The 27,718-nt window shown below is 43.1% G+C and overlaps 2 protein-coding genes across 8 annotated transcripts; one reads left to right on the forward strand and one right to left on the reverse strand.

Annotated features, from left to right (window-relative positions):
* The first annotated feature begins 74 nt into the window (after nt 1–74).
* Nucleotides 75–4,061, forward strand: LOC108114948 (protein kinase 4). Of its 2 annotated transcripts, none has more exons than XM_017226134.2 (6): nt 75–2,440; nt 2,504–2,657; nt 2,714–2,838; nt 2,907–3,009; nt 3,063–3,355; nt 3,406–3,477. In XM_017226134.2, exons 1-6 carry the CDS (start codon nt 333–335, stop codon nt 3,419–3,421), a joined length of 2,799 nt encoding a protein of 932 aa, XP_017081623.2. In that variant the 5' UTR covers nt 75–332; the 3' UTR covers nt 3,422–3,477. The 2 variants fall into 2 exon arrangements, with proteins under 2 accessions (XP_017081623.2, XP_017081622.2); XM_017226133.2 differs by having other exon boundaries at nt 77–2,440; nt 3,422–4,061.
* A 120-nt stretch (nt 4,062–4,181) lies between these two features.
* LOC108114954 (elongation of very long chain fatty acids protein AAEL008004) lies at nt 4,182–26,220 on the reverse strand. Of its 6 annotated transcripts, XM_017226145.2 has the most exons (11): nt 26,006–26,220; nt 10,899–11,088; nt 9,887–9,969; nt 9,569–9,676; nt 9,324–9,404; nt 8,486–8,569; nt 7,607–7,663; nt 7,419–7,524; nt 7,222–7,358; nt 7,011–7,166; nt 4,182–5,811 (listed from the first exon to the last, which is right to left on the reverse strand). In XM_017226145.2, exons 2-11 carry the CDS (start codon nt 10,954–10,956, stop codon nt 5,494–5,496), a joined length of 1,188 nt encoding a protein of 395 aa, XP_017081634.1. In that variant the 5' UTR covers nt 10,957–11,088; nt 26,006–26,220; the 3' UTR covers nt 4,182–5,493. The 6 variants fall into 6 exon arrangements, with proteins under 6 accessions (XP_017081634.1, XP_017081630.1, XP_017081629.1 ...); XM_017226141.2 differs by lacking the exon at nt 9,324–9,404 and having other exon boundaries at nt 26,006–26,217; XM_017226140.2 differs by lacking the exons at nt 9,324–9,404; nt 26,006–26,220 and adding an exon at nt 16,562–16,665.
* Between the last annotated feature and the right edge of the window lie 1,498 nt (nt 26,221–27,718).

The following is a 27,718-nucleotide window of genomic DNA, read 5'->3' on the forward strand; positions in this document are numbered from 1 at the left end:
TAGAAAGTTTTGTAGTTGTTTTTCCGAGATCGCAATCTTTTATCGATGTTTTGTTTAAGATTGCGAGTCGCTATTGACATTCACGGGTGCTCGCAACAATTTGACGTTTGCAAAAAGAAGATAAAAAGATTTACACGCACGCTTCGGGAATTATTTGGAGTTTGGCGTGAAAAGTGAGCCCTAGCCACTTAAAACCGACTCTGGTGAACCTCTCGCTGGAGTTTCAGCTGATTTGGGAAAAACTTGCAGTCGGTAGACACACGTAGGCACGTATGAAATTCCAATAGGAGAAAGGAGCTGGTGCGTTAACAGCATAGGCTTCTTCGCAGGACATGGCGACTCATCAGGACGACGAGGTCGGGAGCGGCGGACCCGAGCGGGCCCTCTTTCGCGTCCTGCCCCACACGGAAGACGTGGCCAATATCTTGGTCCAGCAGCAACAGCATCAGCAGCAAAACCAAAACTACCTGATACATCAGCAGCAACACGGACAGCCACCCGGTCCAATGATTTGGACACCGCCGCCCCACCTGGCCACTCCCCAGTTTGCGCCTCATCTCCAGCAGCAACCGCATATGTACAACGAGTATCTGTACAACCTCACCTATTCAGGGCAGTCCGGACAGACGGAGACTTACTCGGTGCTGCCCGTTGGTCACGGAAACTTCCTTAAAGTGTACCACTGCCCGGAGAATTCGGTCAACGAGGCTAGTGCTCCACTCTTTACGCATATCAACATGGCCTCGCTGAATAACCATCAACTGCAGCACCCCCACCAGGCCGCTCCTGCTACGCCTACGCCTTCTTCGCAGCAGCCCACTCCACTTTACGAACTATTTGCCACGAATCCTTTGACTTTGCCGCAAGCCCAGCAACAAGAAGCCCACCAGCGCCAGCCTCAGCAGACTATAAATCAGGCTACAACTAACCCCCAAGTCATTCATTCAACAAGCAGTGCCAACCTGCTAATCAACAACTTGGTGAACAATTGGTCGCCGAACCTGACTGGAGGAAGCTACATACAATTCAGTGACGATTCCAACGAGAATGATATTCAACAAGCTGACCCTCCATCAGTTCAGAAGCAGGTGCCCAACCAAATGCAGCAGCCGCCGGAGCCACTGTCCCAATCCGTCAGCCCATCGCCCGCGCCCTCCAAACCTGCCAGGACTCTGAAAGTGCATTTGGCGACTGCCAGTGTCTCAGCAAATGCCATTAACAAGTCGGGGGTCGGGCCAGGCCATCCCGAGGGTAAAAAGCGTATCGTGGCCGAGGTGAAACCCATGCCCATGTCGTACTCCGATGTACTCAGCCAGGGTACGAAGTCAACCACAGTAGCGGGAGAGATGCGCGCAGGCAATGGACTTGACAAAGGTTCTACTCAGCAGCAGCGGAGACAGGGAAAGGAGGATGGAAATGGAACGCGCGAGATACGTACGGCAAAGCGCTCGCCGTTGCACGATGCCAAGGAGATGGGTTCAGTGGTGGCAAGTGGTCATGCGCACGCCAGTCGAGGGAAGAAGCGAGGTCAAACCAACCAAGCTGCTACAACCAAGGTGCAACAGCCCATTCAACAGCCCTCTGCACAGGCACAGATTAAACAAAGCAAGCTGATTAATCAGGAAAAGAAGCGGCTTCTGCTGCCCAAAAACTGTAGCAGCCACATCCTCAAGACATCGGAGCAAAAGACAACTTCTGCAACAATCCTTACCAACAGCACCTTGCACAGTAATGGCAGCAATTTGACTCAAGTCCCCAGTTTCAGCATCTCATCCCGTAAATCTGGCAATAACAAGATAAACTCCAATGCAACTCACTCGAATTACACTGGGTCAAGCTCCAATTTTGGTAGTGGCAATAACAATAGCAGCATCAATTACTCTAACAATAATAATGTTAGTTCCTCCTCGTCAAAGCGGTATTCCTCGAATTTTAACTCGAATAACAGTTCTGGCTACTCTTACTCTTCGAAGCGCAATCGAAGCAGTGCCTACTCATCATCAAACTCACCCACCCATCCTAAAAGCTTCTCCAGTAATCGTAATTACGAGTTGGCTAAACGTATTCTGCACACTTGGTGGATCTACACCCTGAAACTATTAACCTGGCTGTTCTACTTGGTCTATGACATTGTTGTGCTAGGTTTCAGCATGGGCTACGAGCGCATGAAACTGGCCTACGTGTCGGGATTAGCCTATGCGTGGCAGTTACACAAGGAACTAAAACAGAATTCTGGAAAACCGAGTATCTGGTGGCGAAGTTACTGGCGTCGATTCGACGCACATTTTGCCAAGCACTCTTACTGGGCCGTGTGGCGACATTTCTATAAACGTAAACCCCCTGAGCCCACATCAGATCAGGTCAAAACTGGACGCTTGCCACAAACCGGCGAGGAGGCAATGTACTCTCTGCTCAATTGCAAGGGAAAAGATGCATACAGGTAAACTTAGCTTATTAACTATTAATCAACGTGTTCTCAAATTTTTTTTTTTGTATATTCCAGCATACTTGGAGTTCCACCAGATAGCTCACAGGAGCAGATCCGGAAGCATTACAAAAAAATTGCTGTGCTTGTACATCCCGACAAAAACAAACAGGCTGGTGCTGAGGAGGCTTTTAAGGTGCTACAGCGGGCTTTTGAGTTAATTGGAGAACCGGTAAAAAGTTGCAAATTTAAAGCAAGGGTCGGCTACTTAAAAGTTTAATGTTGCAGGAAAATCGACTTATATATGACCAAAGCATTGCAGAGACTCTGCACACTGAAAAGGCGTGGACGGAGTTGCATGATCTGCTTTCCCAATTGCAAACTAAAATGGCTGAGGCAGCAAATACTATAAGGTGCGTATTTGTTAATTGAGTCTAACTATATAGCAAAACTCTTACCTTTTATTTATCCTACGAAACAGGTGTAGCACCTGTGCACAGCGTCATCCTCGCAAGCTAACCGAGCGTCCTCATTATGCAGCTCGCGAATGTGCGTCATGTAAAATTCGACACTCTGCCAAAGATGTAAGTGGGCCAAAAGTGAGTTATTTATGTTGAAGTTTTCCTATTCTTTATAGGGCGACATTTGGGCTGAAACCAGCATGATGGGCTTACGATGGAAATATTTGGCGCTAATGGACGGAAAGGTCTACGACATTACCGAGTGGGCCAACTGCCAAAAAGGAGCCCTATCACATTTGGAACCCAACTCTCATATGGTGCAGTATCGCATAGTACGCGGTGCTCAGCAACAACAACAACAGCAGCAGCAGCAGCAGCAGCAGCACCACCACCACCACCACCAGCAACAACAACAACAACATCACGATCGGGGTGTTCATCATCCCAGTGGGGGAGTCAGTGGGGTTAGGTAAGTTGGGAAATTGTATAGCTTTAACAAAAAAATTTAAAACTGAATAGATATTATTTCCCTTAGTGAGGCTACATTGCACGAGTTCTTAGATAATTTGTATAGCGGCCAGCATCCGGGGGCCCCCAATACCTTCGCGGGAAATACGCGTCGGCGAACGCGACGTAACTAAGCATCTTTAGCATAGTCTTAAGTGTTTTAAAATCTCTAATCTACAGTTATAGTTCAACAAATGCATGGCCATGGCTGATTGGTCTTTACTGCACGTCAGCACCAGCTGGCCTCTTATCCCTCCTATTCTAACCGCATTGACTTACAACACGACTATCGTTCAGATGTTAAGTTGTCAAGTATATAAGCCATTATAACTTCCGAGCATTGCTTTAAAGATCTTACAATTCTTTTAAATGACACATTGAATTGTATAAGCAACTATAGGTTTTATACTTTTGTTACACCAACCACACACACACACACGCACACACACACACACCAAACCCTCAAACACCCCCCTCGCCCCCTCCCTCTCTCCACCCCCTCCAACGTTCTTTATTATCTGCTTATCACGCCCAGCTCTTAGCAATACATTAGTTCTAAGCTTTAAGTTTATTGTACCCGTCAATTTGTATGCGACGGCACACATGTAAAATTTAACACATTCAACTTAAACAAACATTAATGTTAATAAAAAAATATTTAACGCTTATGTTTGGTTTCACATATTTTTAATATTCGATTTAAAGTCCAAAAGAGGTGTTTGCGAAATTCAAGTAAAGTTAATGATTTTACGAAAGTACTGATGGGCTGAAATATAACACGTAGAAAGTTAATTTAGTTCAGTATTTTTATTGAAAAAATGCTCCACTCCATTTTCACCTAATTTTCTACAAATGTTTTTTTTTTTTGTTTTTGTATAATAATAGTTACATAGGTAATGTTTACACACTGCTCCACAAAAATGGGTATTACACATACAAAACGTATTGAAATTGCATACCTAAAGTGTGGGACTTACAGTCTATTTTGTTTTTGATTCCAACCATTTTCAGAATTTTATGCTCGGTTTCAAATGGATCGACCTTATGTTTATTCCTATTTGTGTTCCCTTTGCTATTAATATTGATGAAGTGTGTATGCTTTTGGGCATGCACCGTCTTTAAGGGTCAATGCACATTTATTTCCCGTCTTCGGATTTAGTTTAGCGGCATCATTTATTTGTAATAAATTAATGAAATTTTAGGCGGTGATTTCTTAATGTCTTCGTAAATTTCGTTTTATTTTTTTAATCCTTTTAAACGTTTTACATAATCTGTCGAATACTTGCGGTTGTAGTTTGCTGTTTAACGTAAATTGATTTCGGCTAATTTTGAATGACATTTATTTTTAACAATTATTGTGTCTAATTTTAAATTACATTTGTTTTTGCTTTATACAGTTACAAAACTTGCCGTTAGCTCTTTTTTTTATTTTTTAATATATGCATGTGGTTTATACACCTAGGTATATTTTAAATTCTAGGCTTAAATACGTAGTTGAATTCCTTGCTCGCACACAAACTAGCTGTATTAAACATAAGCTTTAGTTTTTAAATTGTTTATGCTGGACTTCTGTTTATGTTGCTGGTTAGTTGAAATCTTCATTTGTATGCTGGCTTTTTATTATACAATCCGCTGGGGTACTTATGATAAGTAAGCTTTGTACAACTAAAGTAGATTAAAGAAAAAGAAGCAACAAAACATATTTGAAATAGTACGCTATAAGAATGGGTGCATATGCAATCGCAATGCCTATACATATGCTTATGCTTCAGTATGTCTGGAGCATACTTTTAGCATATTTTTTTATGTTCGGGTGCATGGAGCTGTAGCTGTGGGAGAATGTCCGCAAAAGTACGGAATAAGCGTGGTAGTTGTATATGTTTCACTTTTCGCTATCTTCGCTTACTCAGCATTTTCCAAACGCTTTTGAACGTGGATTCTTGCGTAGAAGTGTGGATGAACTGCGGTGTGAAGTGAGTTGAAGTTAATGAATATGTGTGTGGCTGTGGAAATGACTCTGGAGCTCTGCTTTTCCCAGGAACCTCCTGGCGATTCTGGCTCCTAAGCTCTGTGCTGGCGCCGCCCCATATTGCTCCGATATTATTTCGGCGTCTTCCGCTGTTTCAGATCTTGGGAGGCATCGTCCAAGAGCTTAGTGGCATATCCATTTGTTAAAAGCCCGCCGTTTGTCCCCTTATGCGCATTGCCGTTAGCCAGCTGCTTATATCCATTAGACAGCCCATTTGCATGACCATTGCTCAGTGGGGAGGTGCTCCCGTTGGACTTTGATACAGGCGCCACGGTAGCGGCAGCCGCCGCCTCCACCGGCTGTGGCATGGCGAGGTCGTCATGGGCGTTGATGCTCTTGCAGTAGCCGTTGGGCTTGGCGTGTCCGTTGGCTAGCACTCCATTTTTTTTCTGGAAGAGGTAAGATGGATAAGCCACACCGATTAGCATAGTTTCTTAAAATTTGCGATCATTATTATTAGTTTTAAGTTAAAACTAACTAACACGTTCTTAATCCCAATTAGTGTTGATTGAATGCAAATAAGGGAGTTAGTTAGTAGAACTCTCTTCGCAGGAAGTTTTCCTCTACTAAAGATGGTGCAATTACAAATTAGCCTTGGGCTAAATTAGTTCGTAATTCAATTCAAACCTTTTTTATTTGCTTCGGGGTCTATCTGATCCGGCATACTTTTCAACGGAAATGAAATAGAAATGAAAATGGAATGATAAGATAAAAGTGCTATGCCCTTGTGATCAAACCTTAAACATTTTAAAGCGCGCAGTCTAGACACTGCCCAAAAGCGTAATGATATTATTAAGTCAAAACGAATTTAGTACTAACGATTATTGCATTGTGAGGGCACTTCTGTAGTTATTTTTAAAAGGACAGTATAGGTACAGTTGTAAAAAAAAGTTTATTAATTTTAGCTGACTAATCTGGTTCTTTGAAATGATCTTGGATAGCCCCAAGCAGCCCTCAACTGTAATTATGCAATGATGGGCATCTTGACTGAATCTTTGTTCGTTTCTCTGGCTTTGTCCCTCTTTTGTTGCCTTGGTTGGTATTGTCTTTCGTTTAACTTTCACTCGCGGGCTTCAAAACTGTGAGCTCTGATGCTGTGTGTCGAAACGCTGCCAGTTAGCGGTATTTACCTCTACTCAGGGCTGGAGCAGCTGCTTCGAGACCGGCTCCCAAATTCCCAGAGACCTACATACATACTTGACGAAATCTTGTTAATGAATTTGGATCACAGCATCTCGCATATCGCGCATTTGTAATTGCCAGACCGCAAGGTGCAGTACAGGCAATGATGATATAACCGTATTTGCCTCACAGCTTCGAATCGCGGTGCTCAGATTAGCTATTCGTTTTCAATTTCATTAACACAGACCGGAATCTCAAACGCTGGTCGCGTCATACCACTCCGCAATGTGGGAAGCTCGAGCCCCGAATATCCGACTCATAATGACGGAGGGGACGCTTTGCGGCTCTTTGGTGACCTCGGTCAGCGATAAAAGGCCCGTTAGGGCCACTAATGTGGGAAAGTGTTTGTACTCTTTAGAGTCGTACTATGAGGTGAACTTAGACCTCATTTCCGGGGCGCACTTACCATCATGCGGCTCCTGTAAGCTGCTTTGTAGAACTCGTTGAACAGGAAGAAGAACATAACAGCGTGCATGCCAATCCACCAGACGAACGCCTTCGGGTAGTTGCAGTCGATGAAAAGCAACTGGAAGGCGTGCACCATGATCAGGATGAACTGGACCTGTTATGGCAGATGGTTAATATAGGACGTTATGGAATTTTGCATCGCAGCTTACCATCTGCAGGGTGGTTAGGTACTTCTTCCACCAGAGGTACTTCTGGTACTGTGGACCCATGGCAGAGAACATGTAGTAGGTGTACATCACAATGTGGACGAAGGTGTTCAGTAGACCGAAGAAGGTGCTGTGGCCACCTGGAGGAAATTTCGATAGTCAGGAGATGGACTGGAGCTTATCCCGTCATTGAGACTCACCCGGGGTGAATTTAACGCCGAACCAAACCGACATGGGCATGCAGCCGTGATGGATGACATGCAACGTGGTAACCTGGCTGGTCTTCTTACGCAACACGAAGAAAATCTGTGGCGAAGCACAACACGTTGATTTATTAATACCATTACCGAGCGCAGACTCTCAGGCGGCGCTTTGATCTGTCACTCACCGTATCCATGAATTCGGTGAACTTTGAGAAGTAGTACCACCAGCAAGCATGAACCATCTAATTCCGGAGCATGGGAAAGGAAATATTTAAATTAGCGGGGTTGTATTGGTGCTAGCTGTTGTTTATAAAATTTGTTTGAACTTAGAGTTGCGCCACCCTATTCAATCCGAGGAATAGTAGTAACTATAATCGGATTTTCATTGTTAAATCTGTTTGGAAGTTAAAATTCATTACATATTGAAGAGGGGCGCAGGCGTGCCGATTCGACCGGCAACAGATCTCAGCAAATCTCTGAAGCACTCATTATTGATCTTTTTATGAGCACTGTTAAATAATAATCAAAGTTCATTCAGAATCCTAAGCCATTATGTAAAAGTCTTAGAGGTCTTTATAGATTGTCAATCTGATTTTTAGTTAAGGATAAACGAAAGAAAGGGGTAATAACACTTAATAGAAAAGAAATTTCATTCAGTTCGATTGAAATGATAGGAATGTTAGAGATAGATATCTGTATGGAATTATATCAAAATAAGAGCTTTAGTTCACTGATAATGGAAACGTTGACACGTTATGCACGGTTTATATGTACATGCTAAGATCTGGGTTAGCATCCAACAGGTTTCACTGTTAGCAATCGTTTTTCTAGGACGCAAGCAACAGCCCTTAACCCCACCACATTGTAAATTGGGCAATTGGTGATATTATGATTCCTTGCCATGCAATTTCTATGTATATCTATGAGTAAATGTGCGTATGTTTATGATTATCTATAATAATTCGTGCACTCACACCACAATTCAAATAAAACGTCACCAGAATGCTTATCGTTATTTTGTTATCGTAATCGTTATCTTACTGCTCGTGGCGGTTAACACATACCCTTAACGTTCTAGGATTATTACTATAGTCGACTGGCTGACATCGGAAGCTATAATGTCCAGTTAGCCAACCGGAAATGCCTATCTGCAAATGTAGAGCACAAAAAGACACATTTATATCATCGCTCCGCTCTGATTTTCTTGGATGGTTCGTGATTCATGGTATTGGTATTGGCATCGTCACCGGATATTGGCTGTACTACCATGCTCGTTCAGGTCGATCGTTTGTTGAAAGCTCACTCAGCTGTTGGCTAATTGTACAGGTGCATGTTTGGCTATGTGCGGTGTTAGTGTGAGTAGAACAGCACTTAGATGGTATCAACTTATGCTAACCGCGATAAAATGATTATTTAAAGCAAAATTAATCACCGGTCTTAGCTGTAGCACTTATGTTTTTGTCTAGCATTTATATACAATACAGATCAGCAGCCATAACGGGTCAGGACAGGTGAATCCTGTACATGAGGTACGTTAGGGTACTTGGTTGTTCATATTAGTTAAAGCCAGTCGCACACATCTGGCGGCAGCGTCTTGGGCCGCCGAGAGTTATTTGTACGAGTATATGCTGTGGACAATACGTAGTTAATATAATGGAAACGACTACAAGGCGAGGCGTGGCTGGTTAATACTCCAAAAGCTTTGGCAAGGTCAGTGACCGAATCAATAACAATAAATTAGGGTTAGATTAAGCAAAAGCCGCGCTGAATTGCCTTTAATGAAGATATAGAATGCTACGCTAATGACTGCGGGAATTAGCGATTGCTCTGAAGTGGTTGGGTCAATATTGGGATCGCAGACACTTAAAAGTACTCTAGCGCAATGCCGTTCAGGACACTTACTCTCCGGGATGTTGGACTATCTGTGTAGTCCACCGGCTGGCACCGGAAGCTGTACGAGCCCCACCAGCCGCCCATCAAGCACTAGAACAGAGACATTAGTAGCAAATAGTAAGTTAAATTCGAGTAAGAAGCAGCATCCAAGAGCGCGCTGTTCCACGGTTCCGTCCAGCGACGATGCCATGCGTTAAATGAGTCTGCTAGAATGTTGGAAGAGGATATGGATGGGTTGGGTTTGGAATACCTACCTCGTAAAAGAGCCACGCGCTGAAAACAACCTGTATGGCATTGTACATGACTAGTGTGTTCTGCAGATGCAGCGGTTTTCGATTCTCCATTAATCGGGGTCCTAGCACCTGAGGGCGAGAAAATCAGCTGTTATATGATCGGCGGCAAACTTTGTTCTTGTTATCACTTATTGATAAGTCGGTTTGTGATAAGCAATAGTATCGTAAAGCGATCTTATGGCCTGGTCAGCCCACCTTCTTATCTTTGAGGGCGGCTACTACTTCAGAGAACCAAAATGTGTCAGCCATATTTTGGTAAATTAGCAATTAGATACGCACCTTGACCAGATAGACGTATGTGAGGCAAACGGCCAGTGTGGGGAACGGGGACGACATCATGGGCCAGCCTTTCGTCCTCGAGTCTGTAACAAAGTAAAGGCAAATAGTTAAATAAGTTACTATTGTTTCGCGGTTGCCCTCGTCTAGTACTAAAAACAGGGTCATCAGCAACTCGTGCAAGCACCTACATGTAGGATAAGCAGCTCCCGTTTTCTTATCACTCACAGTTGCTATTGACCCATATGTCATCCGCTGGCAACTTGGCAATAACACTTAGATAGTATCCTCATGGACTTTCTAACTACCATCTGTTGAACACAGAATTCGCCCTAAGCTACATAATCGCAGATATAAAACTAATTTTTATCTAACTAAATATCGAAACTAATAAGAAAAGAATTCAACAATTCAATTCAGCTATATAGTAATAGCTTTGGAGCAAATTCACTTTATAAGTACCTTACCATTTAGTTAATATCAAAATCACATATTTTTTAGAAACATATACCGGGTGTCCTCAAAAAAACCTGAATATAACTATGCATAGACAGCGAATAACTAATGTTGAAACATAATTTTAGCATGTTTCGCGCAGTCGTCTGAAATTGCATAGGATTTGTCATAACAGTCTCAGTTGGGTCGGAGTTATAACAAATTGTGTAAATGTGTAGATATATTCACACATACATGCACAATTCATAAGGTGTTTCAGCACGTGAATGGTATAATATTAAATCTTAAGAGAAATTTAGCTGGGAATCTTGACGATTGGAAGAGCCCCTGTGTCTCGTTCAAACATTTTTTGGCAGCACTGCCAATCGCTCTTGGCCAATTAGTGAAGTGGTGTCAAAAATTATTTATCTGCTGAGCCCTTTGCAGTTTTCAGAGAGAAAATAGAGGAAGAGACGCGACATTGAATTGTTTCCCATGTAGCGGCTGCTGCTGGTCACAGTCCACCAAAATCAAGGTTGGTCAAATTAGCGAATCGCCCCTCCCCCAAAGAAGTACTTACCACTATGTGAGTCTATGTATCTGCTTATGCTGTCGATGTATTTCATAATTAAGGCCATTGTGTTGCTGTGTAGTGATTTATGCTTCTGTCCTGTTGACAGTAGAGTGTTTCTGTCCGTTTACTTTGTAGTTGGTGTTCCTTGCTGATTGTACAAATGGTTTGGTGGTCTATAAAGTCTTGACTTTCAGATCTGAAAAAGGAGCAGAAGTCGGAAAATTGTTAATAAATTGTTGTAATTGTAAATTGTATTGCACACTATCGCTCCCACTTCACTTTTCAATAATAGATGTACAAAAAAGTATGGGGATCTATTTTTTTTCTCTACCAATTCCAATTAAAATTGTACCCAACGGCGTCCCATATCAGTCGACCTCAGCCCTCATTTAACATCATACACCTTTGAATAAGCCCCACATACCCAACCAGAAGAATCCATGTCGGAGACAGAAGCTCAATGAGGTTAATAAACTAAAGCCAAAAGCTGCTCTGTCAGCATTTGATCGGCAAATTTACATCTTGTTTATAATTGAACGTTCTCGTTTTGGGCTTCGCATTTTGTTTTCATTTATTTTTTTGGGCAAGCGGAATTCATAACTCTTATCGGTGGAGCAGTTATCTCAAATCGAAAATTTTTGTGAAAGCACTAGCTAGAACAGTGAACGTCAGTACTATAGTATGTGGTGTATGAGTAATATTCGTGGAAGTGTTTTGCCCAAAAAGTTCAAGGTCGTCAAACGAACACTTAGCACTTGACCAGTCTTTCTATATATTTCTCTCTTTGTCGGAAGTTTTCGGAAGTACTTCGAAACTGTTGACGATTACTGCCCAAATATGAGCTGCAGATTGTTGGAGCGACTGAATTACCGAAAGTATCAATAATATGATAATAATCAATTTATGCTATAAACATTTCGAAGTACATCGTTCGTCTCAATTAATCCGCATATACTCATTATAGAAGAATTTCAAGTGCTGAGCTTCATGTGCACATTACTCATTCGCCTCCTGGTACGCTATGCAAGAGAATCGTAAATTTTTAATACATGTTTAGTAAAGCTCGACAGCTTGTTGTCTTGTTGGTCACTGAAATGCAGGTGATAATTACAAAAACTAATAACATTGTAATGGGGTTTCTCGCAAAAAGGCAGGACACCATAAATCGCAATTAGCTCACTCCATCGACTGGTAATCAGGATAGGGAAATTTCCCAATCGAAAGGTAATGATGAATTTATTTAACATTAAGTGGCAAACAACATTGTCTACCTAAACTGAAGGCGGGTCCATCGTTCCTTACCAGCAAGCGAAACAAACAAACAAACACATTTGCCAAATAATAGCAACAACAGCGACAAGAAAGTAAACCAAGTCGACGCCACCGAAAAGCCAAATTTAAACTAATTCAAAGTCAAAACAAGGTAACGCCAGCGTAAAACGCTGTCAATAATTAAAGCTGAAAAGGGGTAGAGAATAGCAGGTGGACAAGGTCTTGCAATGGCTGCGCTTTGCTTCTTCTGATTTAAAAGGGCTCAGAGTAGTCGGCCACCCCTGGGAATAGCAGAAAACGCAAACCCGTCGAAACGATTCCAACAGCAGCGACTTAAAGCTATGCCAAAATATTGCTGTTTCATTGACCTGGTTTTGTTGTTTTCTGTTGCTTCTCCTCGACGTACGCCCACACATGAGCTGTTCCGGAAAGCATGAAGCAACACTGCACATATACTATATGAGCATGTAATGCGACACCAGATCCGACCATCGCATCCCATCCCCAAAGCTGGGCCATTCAGCAACACGCCGCTAAACCGGCGTCAGCCTAGGCGCCACGTTACCCCAATCTCATCACGTGATGTCGACTAAGGTTTCTCTTTGCCTCGAGCTTTTCCCTTCTCTCCTGCGCAAAGGCTCGTAACGCGTTTATTGAATGAAAAACGCAGCCACGAGAGCAAACTACCCGATTTGTGGCCCTCCGGGGTAGTTGGGAGTTGGTAGCAGGCATGTGGTTTGGGTGGAGGCGATACGGGCGGCGAATGTTGTCCGGGGTTGCGTGACTCACTCGACGCACCTCCGACTTCTTGGCCGGGCCAAAAACGCCGCCGAGAAAAGAGCGCTTAATGCCCGCCCAACACGCCATGAATGACGCCGAAGAGGCGCATGACGCTCGGTAGTTGTCACAGTTGTTGACACAATAATTTTTGAAGGAGGGCGGTATGTTCATCATACCCCCCTACACAGCCCCCTTAAACTACATTGAAGAAGGTGTAGCTAGGCTCCTGATATCGGATATTGATTTTCGCATCTAACGGACTTTTTTACCCACACCTTATCAACTCTCAGCAACTTGGCTTAAAGACAGGCTTGTCAGATTGGCAAATTGGCACGTAAGTAATTGATGTCAATGGTTAAGTGATGTTGACCCCAAGGTTTAGCCAGCAATAACAAACTTTGACATTTGTAGATCGAACTTTTGATGGCTGGGGATTGCCTCTCCAAACAGTCGCGTGTGTGGAGATTGCATCAGTACAGTCGATTCTTGAATGCCAAATTGAAATAAATGGCTTTTCAGTTCGGTAAATCTTACAAATACTCATTTGTATGCGCATTTGGCAGTCACTAAAATTTGAATTCCGATAAAAGGTTCAATCACTTTCACGAAAACAAAATGAATCGCGTCGCATATTTGCATACAATTAAATCATAATTAATTATCAAATATACTATGTAAACTTCGAGTTGTTCCAAAAACGCTGCTCAACGGTTGCTGCTCTCTTTGTGAGATACGATAGGGTTTCCGAAATATTTGTATACTCCAGCTCGGATCGCAGGAAACCGAATATATTACGACCAATTTTTCATTTCACTTCATCTCATCGAAGATAAACCATTCAAATTAATCTTGTATCCAGACAAACGATCGATTAAGTAAAATGTGCGATGTATTTACCTTGTTTGCGGCTCTTGATGGCTTTGTGCTGGATTTCAAAAGGCCAGGCCAACAACTAGAGGAGAGTACCGGGCGTTACTCCGGGAAAGCCCGTCTAAAACGCGAATTAGTGTTCAACAATTATTGCTGTAATTGTTGTAGAGCTGCGCCCATTGCTCGACTTATTGGGGCTTGCATTCCGGATTGCCACCGAGTCTTGAGTGTATACGAATGGCTCTAAAATGAGTCCTTTGAAACAAGGCTGGAGCTGGGATCGGGCTTTTTTGGAAACTCGGTTTTTGCGACGGGGCGAGTGGTGGAAGTGGGCAACGAGCGAGACAGAGGTGACCGTCGACAACGACTAGTGGAGAACGACTAACTGGCTGTCACGGCGACTGACGAGCTAAGGCCGCTGTGGCTCAGTCGCAGTCGATGTCTAAGTCTCAGTTGACGCTCGACGAGCTGAGCTTGTGAAGCGGGCAGAGGCATTGGCGTTGGCGTTGACGCTCACGTTTATGTTGATGCTGGTGGGCCATTACGAATTAATTTACATTTCTTTGCATAGATTTCCTTTGTGAACTGGAGAGAGGTGAGATGACCGTAAGATGTGGACCGTTTGGAGCTCTATTCGAGCATTTAATAGACAGCGACTCCGTCTGCAGGTGGAATTGGCAGTGCGTTGACTGGTAGACTCCCAGCGGAACCACTCCCTTCGATTGGGAAAGCCCGCTATTCGAAAAAGAGCTAACAGCCAAAGGCGCTGTCGCAAGAACGGAGCGCCGCTCGGCTTCGAATGAGGCAAGGGCCGCTGCTTGATCATGATCGATTTCAGTGGCAGGTGATGGCTCGCATACAAAATTAAAGCTCCGCACTTGTCGATCAATTAATTATTGCGGCACTTCACACATACGCGCAACGGGATGGACTGGGTTTTTTATGGCTTTCGGGTTTTCATTTCACGTTTCTCTTTTGCTTTTGGGACTTTTGCGCTCAAAATCGAATTCATGGTCAAACTGTTTACGAATATGTGTCGCCAAAAAAAAAACGCAGCAGCAAACAACGGGGTAACGAAGGCATCGGCCAACAACAGGTTGACCTGATGAAATGGAAATTGAAACGCGATTTGTATTTTGACGCAATCATTTATTTCGGCCTTTGTTATTTATTGGGTCGCCCAACTGAGAAGAATGTCATTTCATAATTTCGAAACGTAGCTGCCTCCGTTTTCTAAGCAGCCCACACAGTCCAAGAAAATATATAAATAAACTCAAACTTTCCTCATTTTCCAACTGGAATTCAAGTTTGCTGTGTTTTTATGTCCCCACAGTGCGACCTTCCTCTACTACCTTTTAGTCCGAATTCGTCTTGAAAAACAGCATTCGCGCAACGAAGAGGCAGTTGATTGAAATCAATCTACGTTGCTCAAGCATACTGGATGCGTGCGTTGGTTGCTTAGCTTTGTGTTAACACACTTTAAGATATAATGAGAGCTTTAATCTCAATGGCAAAACTTAGTGCATTTAATAAACTCATGTTTTATACATGTATTTGAATGTATGCATTCGGGGTCTCGGAGTGTATATGAATAAATAAATAATAACAAATCTGATGTTTAAATGTTTGGTCATTTGAAGTTCCCGCACTTTCTTTGAGTTTTCAACTTTTAGCAAATTTTGAGCACTTCTACCTGCTTGATTTCAAAATTTTTGTATACATCGTTGGGAAAACACCCAAAATTAATTTACTTCTGAAAATGTTGCATTATCATAAATTCGTATCGATCTTGTGGGTGGATCGAGTGGGTTATGGCGCCTCGAATGCGGCGTATTCAAACATATACCGCATCGGAGGTGGGTGGTACGGGACGAGCGTTTCCGCTAAACTGATTGATTCGAAAACACCAGATGCGACGGTGACTTGTTGAGGGGTCACTTTCTCTGCTTCTATGCGCTTTCGCGACCGCTCTCTTCCTATTCCGACTAAGAGCGGGGGTGCTAGCCAGAATAAGAGAGAGTGAGAGAGAGAGCGTTTCCTGCTTTTGGGTGCGAGCGGAATGTCTTGGAATTATGTCATATCTTTACACACATGCGTTACACCAACGTGACGATACTCGGCGCGTCGTACTTTTCATATCCGATGTCTAATAGTTTCTGCTTTCTGTTCTGTTTGTACTGCCCTGGGGCGACCTAATCTGGGATGGTCCGTTATCGCCCTTGATTAGCTGTTTAGTTTGCCTTTCCTGTCCGAAAAACAGACTATGTCGCAGGTAAGGGTAACTGATAACCGCAGGTGCCGCGGCGAGAACGAGAACGGGAGCGGGAACGGGACAACACTATGGTTTTTATTTTTTCATGCTAGCACTTAGGTCAATTAAAGTGGAAAAGCCGTGCAGCGGGGCTTATAATTGAGAGCAAGATGGTGGGAACCGAGGAAAGGGTGCTCCATTAACTGATTCCGCCTGACATGGCTGATTTATCATGGGTTGCACGAGAAAGTGAGTATTAATGGTGAACCGTTGTTTTCATTGGGCGGGGGATGAGATAAACACTGCGAACTTTTAGGGACGTAAGGCGACACTCAACGACGGTTACGTGGTTTCTGCTGGGAACAACCGACGCGAGGCACAAGGACACAAGGAAAAGCACGCACCAAACACTCCGCTTCGCTCGGAAAGCCAAAGACAGACACTCCAGTTGAATCGAATCGAATCGAATCCCAATCTAAACGGAATAACACTTTACTTTGAATTCGTTTTGCAGTGGTCGTATCTCGGCAGCAGACTAGGAATTCGGTGTGGAAATCGCTCTGGCTGACCCAAAAAGCGAACCACATAACAGCGACAGAGAAACGAGGTTTGAAGTTCGTGCGGTACACAGATATAATACAGCGTCGCTCTCTTTCAATGAAAATGTTAAGATACAACCACTATTCATGCATGCATAGATAAAAAACACAGCGTCGTAAAAAATGTGTGCCGTTCTCTTTTACGTTCTCCCGCTCTTTTTAACAGAAATGTTAAGATACAACTCTTTTCTAACAATGGCAACCCAAAGCGAAATGCGAACTGTGGTACGTTGCTCTAGCGAAGAGTGGGCAAACCCCGAAAGAGTCAAAGAGAGCCGGTCTGCTGTGTATGTGTATCTGCTAAATGTGGATGGCAAGCGACAAGAAGCAGACAGCCAGTGAAATGACCAAGCGGGCAAGAAGAAGCACCAGCTTTCGCATCGCCATTTACGCGCTCAGTGTTGCGTCACGCGCCGTCCAGCGAAAAACAGCAAAAGAGTTCACTCTCTCTTTTTGAACCGGCCAGATACATTTGTACATAGATTGGCGAAAAAAAATACCGGCTACCATTGCTACTTTAACTTTCTCTTACGCTGCTGATAACGAATGCGCGAGCCCCTCTTCAGAGCTCTCTTTATTGTTTTGCTACCAGGGTTGTCAACACTAGTGTTTACTAACCCAGACAGCTGCCGCCAAATTAAGTAACTGACGTGAGTGAGGCACGGCTCAAAAAGAACAGCTAGCACTGTCTAGCTACATATGTAATGTAGGTGATTGCATTATGTCATCACGAATAGGAGAGGCTAAACAAAACCACCTCCTTCCCTCACTTTGATTCTGCTAGTGCTTTAGCATTTCGTTTTTGGATTCAATTTTCGGTTTTCGCCTGCTCTCGATTTGTGTTTAAAGCCACCCCTTAACTAGACTTACGAGCAGCACCACCAACACAGAGAGGCGAAAGGGACATGGGTCACAGTGTTTAGTTTCTTTCTTTTGGTGCTACTTTCCAAGGTACTGAACCGGATATGATGTTACCCCTCCAACATTGCTAAAACACATGTCCATTGATTCGGAAAACTTGTTTAATTCGAAGCATTTTCTGGAGAAGTGTGTAGTGTCTTTTAAATAAATACAGAAATGCAGTAGTTTCTTTTCAACTGAAACTGTATATATTTTATGATTTTTCTTTGATTTCCTGTAGGATTGCTCAGCATTTTTGGCAATTTTTTCAGCAATTTTGGTTGTATAGAGAAGATATTTGCCATATTGCAAAACATTTTCGACAATGACATCCCATTTCTAGTTGCTCCTCGATTGCCCTGGCCGTACGTATTGGTACTGTAGCCCAAATTCAAAGCTATTCAAGTCGAAGAAGCCGAATTGCTACTCTACGTGATTGGGATGCTTAAATTACGCGATGGACAGCAGCGCCTGCGCCCTTGACTCACTTGTGTTGGCCTGGCCAAAAGCATGCACGGAATACATATGGCGACTGAACAGTCAGTGGCCGTTGGGACGGGCTTCGAATGGGATTGGGGGGCTGCCTATCATTAGGATTGCCATTATAGGGCTTCTGAGAGAATGTCGCGTCCGCCCACAGATCGGACAGACTCGCTAATTTAATTCATCATCCGCCGGGTTATAAGCTAGCTTTAATTGCCGGCTTTGTGGCCCCAACTAATGAAGTTGATGATGTTGATGCTGAAGCAACCGTTGGAGTTGTGCAGGCGTCATCGTAATATCTGGCTCTGATTTCGACGCCGCCGTTACAGTTACTCGACTGTGGCAACACTGTAACACCACTGTCATTTCATTTACGAATCTTAATAATCGATTTATATGCGCCGGCACACCAGTAGCCTTAGCGACCCAAGTCTGGCCACCTGAGAAATTAGAAGCACACAACACCTTCAATAGAATGGTTTCTCTATATGAGAGATAAACGTTTTTGGGGATCTGCCCAAATCAATTAAGAACTTTAACCCAACACCAAATGTAAGCTAGAACTGAACAATGCTTTTTTGCGGTCCTCATTAAAGCTGAAGCATACTTTTTATATAAGTCTTAATCAGCTCCTACTGGATCCTACCGGTAGGAGTTGGGAGGATCGTAGCTTTCATTCGATTCTACATTTTAAATACAATTTCCTAAACTTCCCGGATTTGTAAAAGTTTTCTATATTGTCCAGAAAAGAGAATTCTAAATGCGAATCATTTTACCAGAACCTTAAGCTTGGATATGGGGGTATCGGAATCTGAAACCCTTAGAGTAGACTTAACTTGTGGAACGGAGCCATTTGGCTTGAGCTTGACACGTTTAATTTTGACATGGTCAAACCAAAGCCCAAAAAATTGTGGACACTGGCCAGCGATAAAGTTGGGCCAATTGAACGTGGGCGTTGTTTTCGTTGTTTTCTTACGAAACCTGCGTCGTCGGAAAAGCTTTTGCGCATGCGTAGCTGCGCTTTGTTAATATCTTCTCCCCTGCCATCGATTGTCTGCCTCCACAAGTTCGTTATGGTTATTTATGCCGGCTTTTTATTTATTTATTGGCTATTTATGTTGCGCAATAATGAAATATTAATTGGATGTTTAAAAATGTTTTAATCGAGCCACCTCTGCAGGTGTGCAATAGTAATAGCAATAATGGGCTCTTAGTCAGTAAGATTGAGAATACTCACAAGTTTGTTGCCCGACATCTAAGCCAAGCCGGGTTAATTATATCACTTACTCGATGGCTATAAGAAGTTGTGTATTGGTTTAAAAGTAACAGAAATAAGGAAGAATTACCGACTCTACAAAGTACATATATAATCAAGTTCGGCTATCCGTTCGTCCGAAGTCCCTCTGTTTAAAGGCTGTGATCTGCGCAATCTGGCCATTATTTAAGAAGCTCTTAAACAATTAACATAATAATGATTTTCATGGGCGGCAAATACCGCCCATACACTTTGCAAACACTTCTATAAACAGAACATGGACATACGGATGTTGATTTTTACAGGCGTAGGAGCTTCCTGCTACTAGAGTTTTAAACAATATTAGCATTTCAGTCCAAAATAAATTTACACTGTGGCTGTGATTGAATTGTGAAATTTATCCAGCCTTAACATGAAAGTTTGATCGTTTATCCTACATGAAGTGTTGGGATTTAACATACAGCTTCTTGCGATGTTAGCACTCTGGAAGAAAAACCGACTTTCGCAATAAACCATTCTATTACTGCCGGGCTCGGTTATAACATCATAGGTATTGTACGAATTTTTATTAGCATCGGATTTAGTGCATTGCACAGTAATAATAGCTACATGAATCCGCAACTTACTATAAATGTACTTGCTTTACTGCTACACTTACTATGTTTTATCCCTGAAATATTTTAATAAAGTAAAAATATGTGTAATTCAACGGATGGTTATCTAGCGATTTGTGACTCTTTCAACTTGGTTTTTGCCACTTCTAAATGTAAATTAGACTCATTGTTAAGGAAAACTTGATCCAAGCTGTCAATTATCTGGAGTAAATAAGTTTCTGGTTCCAAGCATTCCTAATGCCCACTAGGTTGTTTAAAAACACCATTGGATTTAGTTCTCAGCTAAAAGCAATAATAAAATAATTAAGTACGCTGCACGGAGACCAAAGAGCAATGGCAAAGCAAAGACAATGGCAACGACACGAAAGACAAAAAGAAATCTATTTAAATTGGGCTTAAGCTCGACTTCACTTTTTGGGGAATGAAGGCAAGGGGAAAAGTTAGACACTTGGGCCATTGCACAATGGTCACGTCACCGCAATAGACAAAACACAAAGCCACCTTTCAAATTGAAGGCTTAGTTATCTAATGTGCGGTAATGATAATGATTAAGCTTGGCAAATACCCCAAACGCCAAATATGCATCGCCAACGGCCTCGGCGGATCCCAGACTCAACACTCAGACTCAGACTCTTGGCTTGGCTTGGTAAACGCCATCGAAAGTGACAGCCAGCGATGGCCCAATGAAAGCCAAATCTCGGCCCTGGCTGTCACTTTCTCGACGTTCCACACCAGAGACTCGATTGACAATTCTTTGGGCCATAAAATCTGCTGTCCTCGCCACTGCTCCACTGGACGTGTAAGCCATTAAAACCTGTGCCAGCGTTCTGCACCCCGATAAGCCCGAGAAATTCGGCTAAAATTGTGCCAACTGATAATGAGTAGCACCACGCGCACCCGAATGTGTACTGGTCCACCTCTTAGGCTTAATGACAGATGAGTTGCCGCTAAGGCAACTGTCATCTAGAGGCTGAAAATAAAAGTCAGTCAAGCGTTAGGCGGTCGCAATTGCCAAGTAAACACAATAGGTGTATGGAAATTATCGAAATGGTGCTGGGACGTCGGGCCAAAGTCTGTGGTGGCTTCTTAACCTTTCACAAATCCAGTGCTGCGCACACCCAAGCAGAGATTTTCACGGGGATCGTGCGACTCGACTTCGCTGGTGACATGATAATCACGCCACAGCTCGATCTTCGGCTATTTGCCCAGATCGGGAGCTACTCAGCTGTAATATCAACGCTTCCCAGACGCCTTATTTGTCCCAAACACACCCAGCAAAGCCAATAAGCTTATTCGGCGTTTCAAGAGGGCTGCTTAAGGCATCTATCGCTGCCCGATATTCGAGTAGAGGTAGTATTTCTGTTTTGACCACCAGGAGTGCGAGAATGTAATCGAAAATTGTTTTTTCCGGTGACCTCACATGGCGCAATTTGTAGCGTATTTGCTTTAAGTATCCACAATAAATAAACAAAGTCCACCTTGGGGACCATTGAGCCGAAACACTCGATTTTTCTCAAGAAAATATTAAGTTAGCTTCTAATATCCAACTTTGTCTACCAGCCACCGAAAGTCAAATATTGGTAAGTATTGCCTCGGGGCGGGATAAAGGGCCTGCCTCCGGTGCACTTTGGCACCTTTGCGATTACGAGTTGTTAATCAGCAGTTAAGTCTCGAAGGCGAAGGCATTGATTATTCGAGTGCCTGTAAACTGCAGCTTCATGATGGCATTCCACAGATAATTACCCAATGCTGGGCGTGAATTAGGAAAGAAACAGTATGACACCTGCACTCGGTTAGCCTATCATTAGGTTCCTCAAAACGTTCCGTGAGAAGGCAATTCGAAATTTGTATGCCAATAAAAGTGGTTTGACAGTCGCTAGGTTACGATATGTTTTTAGGCCCGTAATTTCATAGTAGCATTCCGAAGATTATTACCCATTGCTAATATCGTCTAATACTGGGCGTGAATCAGGAAAAGAACCCCGTCACACCTGAAAGATACAACTCTATTATGATCTTTGTCAGCAATACGAAAGGCGAATAAAAATGGCCGAAGGCCTAGTCTTGGGGGACCTTTCTCATCTCGTCCACCCCAAGGTAACTCCGCTAATAGCCACTAATGTCTGTTCAAACCAACACCAGCATCGGCCTATATAGACACAACAAGATGACCGTGTACTCATCTTGCGGCGCATAAACCGCAAATGAGCGTTTACGAACCGAGCGTTTACGGCCGAAATTGGCTGGAGAATCCCAACTCGGCCAAGACCAGGTATGTAGTAGGGATGGGAGGAAAAACATCATTTTGAAACTACTTTGTTGTTTACTCTCGACAGCTCAATCATCCCCGCTTGGTGGGTCTTCATCGCCATCTCCGGCTCCAGCTTTTGCCGCCTCTCAATGTCAATATCCAAAAGTGAGAAGTCAGCGCTTTGTTGACAGATTTATAGCGAGTAAAGTAACCGCGAAAACGAGCAAATTGTTCATTAAAAAGAAGCAGCGCAAGTGCGTCGTATACGAGTACAATTGCCTTTTGTCTTGGACATATTAGTCACTAATTTGGGTAGGTCCGATCACTTTTATTTTCGCCATGTCAAGGCAAAGCACGATCTAAGTGTTACTTCTTCCTGGTCGCTGGCTTCCGGGGCATCTTGATTTTCGCTCGAGACTCTCATCCAACTAATGAATTTGGATTGCATGAAACGCGACTGCATTCCTTGCGGAAATAATTGGCATGTGAAAAGCGCATTCAAGTGCTACGTTATCCGCAACTTAGAACAGCGGAGAATATTAATATTTAAGCCTTGAATGGTAAGCAAACAGTTGCCTGTTACCTGTTACTTCAAAAGTAAAGCTATTCACCGAACATGTAGTTTAACTGAACTTATTAAGAGCATAAACAATAAGTATATATCCCGAATAGGTTTCGGTATATTATTTCAATTCTATTGGCTGAAATTCAACTAATTAAGATTCAGTGGATGGAATTTAATTCACCTTTTTAAGTTTTTGGCAGCACTACTAATAATACATTGTAATACAAACATAAACTATTCAAGATTGGTAGGAAAGAATAAATACTATATACTTAGAAAAGGGATTTAGTTTCTCTTCTGCAATACAGAAGACTTTAGGAAACATGTGCAACCCCGACTAAGTTACGGAACATTTTGTAATGATCAATTTGTTTTACACATCTCTTATTGGGTGTTGTTGCTGTTTTTCGGTTTGTTGTTTGCGCTTCGGCTCGCTAATTACGGCAATTAACTGGCAAGATTTTTAGCGAGCTCCGCCTGAATACATTCACTGTGTTATTGTCTCTAAACTGGGATAAACTGAATCCGTAGCACATGGGTTTCAGTCTCAGCCTCAGTCTCAGTCTCAGTCTCAGTCTCAATCTCAGTCTCAGTCTCAGTCTCAGTCTCAGTCTCAGTCTCAGTCTCAGTCTCAGTCTCAGTCTCAGTCTCAGTCTCAGTCTCAGTCTCAGTCTCAGTCTCAGTCTCAGTCTCAGTCTCAGTCTCTGTCTCAGTCTCAGTCTCAGTCTCAGTCTCAGTCTCAGTCTCAGTCTCAGTCTCAGTCTCAGTCTCAGTCTCAGTCTCAGTCTCAGTCTCAGTCTCAGTCTCAGTCTCAGTCTCAGTCTCAGTCTCAGTCTCAGTCTCAGTCTCAGTCTCAGTCTCAGTCTCAGTCTCAGTCTCAGTCTCAGTCTCAGTCTCAGTCTCAGTCTCAGTCTCAGTCTCAGTCTCAGTCTCAGTCTCAGTCTCAGTCTCAGTCTCAGTCTCAGTCTCAGTCTCAGTCTCAGTCTCAGTCTCAGTCTCAGTCTCAGTCTCTGTCTCAGTCTCAGTCTCAGTCTCAGTCTCAGTCTCAGTCTCAGTCTCAGTCTCTGTCTCAGTCTCAGTCTCAGTCTCAGTCTCAGTCTCAGACTCAGTCTCAGTCTCAGTCTCAGTCTCAGTCTCAGTCTCAGTCTCAGTCTCAGTCTCAGTCTCAGTCTCAGTCTCAGTCTCAGTCTCAGTCTCAGTCTCAGTCTCAGTCTCAGTCTCAGTCTCAGTCTCAGTCTCAGTCTCAGTCTCAGTCTCAGTCTCAGTCTCAGTCTCAGTCTCAGTCTCAGTCTCAGTCTCAGTCTCAGTCTCAGTCTCAGTCTCAGTCTCAGTCTCAGTCTCAGTCTCAGTCTCAGTTTCAGTCTCAGTCTCAGTTTCAGTCTCAGTTTCAGTCTCAGTCTCAGTCTCACGAACAACTTACTGCCAATATCTTTTTTCTAAATTGCGAAGATGTAGCCGATTGTATTGCTGCTTCTTGTTAATTTGAAATCCCGCTCACGTAGCAGACATCGGCGGACGAAATTCTGTTAATTGTTTTCATTAGTCACCAGCTGTCGGCCAACTGAAATTATAAGTAGGGACTTATACCTATGTGTTAATGGAAATATATTCCGCTATTATAACACTACAGACTGTCTTTTCTAGGTCCAAGTGCATTTATTCAACTAAAAGATTGGCACAGCTCATCCAAATTACTAAAATTGTTGTTATATAGGATCTATACTGATCAAGAACACTTATATTTCCGACCAGTCTTGGTATAGTAATACTAATACTGTCGTAATATAATAATACTAATACTACAATAATATAAAAAAATCGCATTTAAACTAAATACAATTTTCGACTATAAAAGCAGCTCTGGCTGATAAACGAACGAGAAGGTAAGATTGATTTTCCACTCTTAAATGGCACGATCCTAAGATCTAGTCGAATCTCTCTTTATATGTAAACACCTGCACGTATTGTATGCATATTTCTTAGAATATATTTTCCTTCTACGGGCTGCCCGAAATCGCTGTTCGCAGCACGCTCCATCATTGAAAGCCAATCGACGTGAAGTAAGATCCTGTTCTAGACAAACCGAGTTTTTGAATTATTTAAAGAAAGTGAGCGGTTCTGAGCCAAAGTCTCGGCCACGCCGTCAGTTCCTAACTATTTAATGTTTTGGGAAAACTTTAGCTGACAAACTAGGGAGGCTCCTCCAGAGTCGGGCCTGAGATCTCGGATCTGCGATCTGAGGGGATTGGCGTGTAGCCTGTAAATTGAAATGCGGACTACGTGCGTGGCATTCAAAGAAAGGCAAGCGCGAAGAAACCCGGATGGTTTGCATATGTAAATATCAAAAGCGAAAATCCCAGCTGCGGATTTAAAAAGATTTGTCAGCCCAGCGGCACTTGCCTTAAAAAAGGTGGCTCCGTTCTGTGCCACAGCAGTGAACTAGACCTTCTGACTACACTCCAATTAACTGCCAACGCGGAAGCGATCATCGATCTAAAAGTATGCTCTTTTATTATCGATATAGGGTGACGGCATTCTTCATACACATATGTATAAGTCCTCGAAAGTTGTTCTCAAAGTGGTATGACAGGGGAAACCCCAAGGGAATTTTTTGCTGAGGGCAGGATGCTCTGCGAGAAGTCCAAGGCTAAAATCGGGTTATTGTGATCCGGTTTCGAACGAATCATTTCCGCACTTGTTTTGTGTGCAGTTGCATTAATATTTATGGCGCAAGAAAAACTCTACCAATTACTCGCCTGGGGCGTGTTAATTGTGAAGCTTGAACTTCGGACCAATGTCACGAGTTCGTTGGGAAAATTATCGCTTGCATACATTACCTTGAGGGACCCGAGGGAAACGCCTCATCAACAACTGTCCCAAAAGTAAATAAAGCCCAGCTGACCGGATAATGGAACAGTCTTTTCTACTTACTGTAGACTCTATCCTGATCTTAAGGGATTCCTTCTGGAATCGGAGTATCAGGCTAGAATTGACTAGTTCCATTTCGTCTATGTAAATGTTTATGTACATATGTATGTATGTACATATGTACAAATATTGCTGAGCTTGGGCAAGTGCGGACATCAGGGTTGCCACACTGCTGGTACCGGATCGAACGGCGATCGCCAGGCAAATCGATTATCTGCGCCATATAGCCCAGTTGGTGTTGTTGTCTTGGCGTTGAGAGCGCCGTCCAGGCCAAAATGGATGTTGTGAACGAACCAAGCGAACAGTTGCAAAAGAGCGCGGAAATCACATGTGCGGCCAACTTACCAGCAACTCAAAATCCACAACCGAAGGCAGCCAGCAGTAGATCGGTTGGTAAATCGCTAAAAACCGAAAACTGCAAAAACCACAACACACAAATTGCACGGGCCCGAACTATTTCACAAAGTGTTGCCAAAGAACTTTGTAAAATAATTATTTTCGCAATGGCTTTCGGCTTTTCGCACACGAGCGAATCGAGACTCGACAGCGATTAGCGCGCGCTTGACTTCTGAATGAAAACTGAGCTGCGATCGCTCGGTGGGGCTGATTAAACGCGAACGGCTCGACGCGGCGACGCAAAAACGCAGATTGTCGACGCCGGCCCCGACGCCGACGCTGCGCAGGCGCAATGGCAGAGAACCCAAAAGCTGCCACTGTGGAAACTTTACGGTCAGCACCAAGTGCAGTGCGAAAACTTTCCGCGCTCGAGACGTCAAGTGCAGTGGACGAAACAAAGTAAACATTCTAATTGCCCCGGGCACTGGTCCCCGGGAATTCGACTCAATCCCAAATCTGAACCCTAACCCTAGCCCGGTCATTTGTGCTCCTGTTAATACCTGATGTCAGCGGCGGAGGCAAGGTCCAAGTGCAGGTGGCGGCAAAATATGTAATCAGTAATATGAATTAAAATTACCTGGGATTTGCTTGGGATTAATGACTTTTGGTCATCAGTGTAATTTACATATAATATTTCAAGTGTGGAGGTTCCTAAATTCACTATTCTTTTAATGACAAAGTTGTTTAAGACAGGAGGGGCTTTTGACGTCTCGATTTTTATTACAGTGCTTATTTTGTGTTAATGAAAGCCTAATAACTATGTACTTATAGTAATAGCAACTGTTGTTTCGCGTAAGCTTTAAACAAGTTTAAACATTTTGACGGAATGGAGGAAATATTTTTCAAAATTTTTAACATTTTATTTCGATTTTCCATTTTATTTACTTTTTCCATTTAATTTTTGTAAGAGAATAATAAATAAAATCTTAAGAACTTTAATTTCTGCCTGGTGGAATTGCCTAAACTATTTATTCGGTTTAAAATATGGGTTTCGTAAATCTAAAGATAAGTCATTACAAATACAGGTTACATAAAGGGGAATCAGCAAATCGGGTTAAATCTTAGAGACGAATTAAAGACATCGTTGTATCTAGATTAGGAAAAGACAATCCCTTAATAATAAAAGACAATTGATCGGGCTTAAGTACTTTACCACTTCAAAAGGGCAAGCACTAAAGTGGGCTGAGAATTACCTAACAATAGCCTGGAGTGCCCTCAAGGAGCCACGTCGTAGCTCCACAAACGCCTGAGAAACTCCTCGTGCATTGCGATGCATTTAGTTATGTCAACTTCTCCAACGTCTTGCCCTCTTCTCCCCGCTGCTGTTAGTGTCCAGAACCGACAAGGTCAAGTGGCTATCAAATATTAGCCCGCGCAGCCCAGCTGTCGCCACCTACTGGTGAGCTTTGTTTGCCCATAATTAGTGTATTAGGTAATTGCCAGTTTCCATGTTAGTCCAGTGGCAAACTGCATTGTTATTAGTTTTTTTTCGATTGTTTGGCACGCTCCTGCACTTTTGAACAGCCGAGCGTTAGGCACAGACACTATTTGGGCGCCGTTAAAAGTGCTATGTTTATAGAAAAAATAAAGAACGCTTTTGTCGAGTTCCGCGACTGTAAGATACTTGTTCCTCTGATAAACAATGTCAAATGTTTTTGGGAC

This window comes from Drosophila eugracilis, unplaced genomic scaffold (assembly GCF_018153835.1).
Source record: "Drosophila eugracilis isolate 14026-0451.02 unplaced genomic scaffold, ASM1815383v1 contig_1897, whole genome shotgun sequence".
NCBI classification, from domain to species: Eukaryota; Metazoa; Arthropoda; class Insecta; order Diptera; family Drosophilidae; genus Drosophila; species Drosophila eugracilis.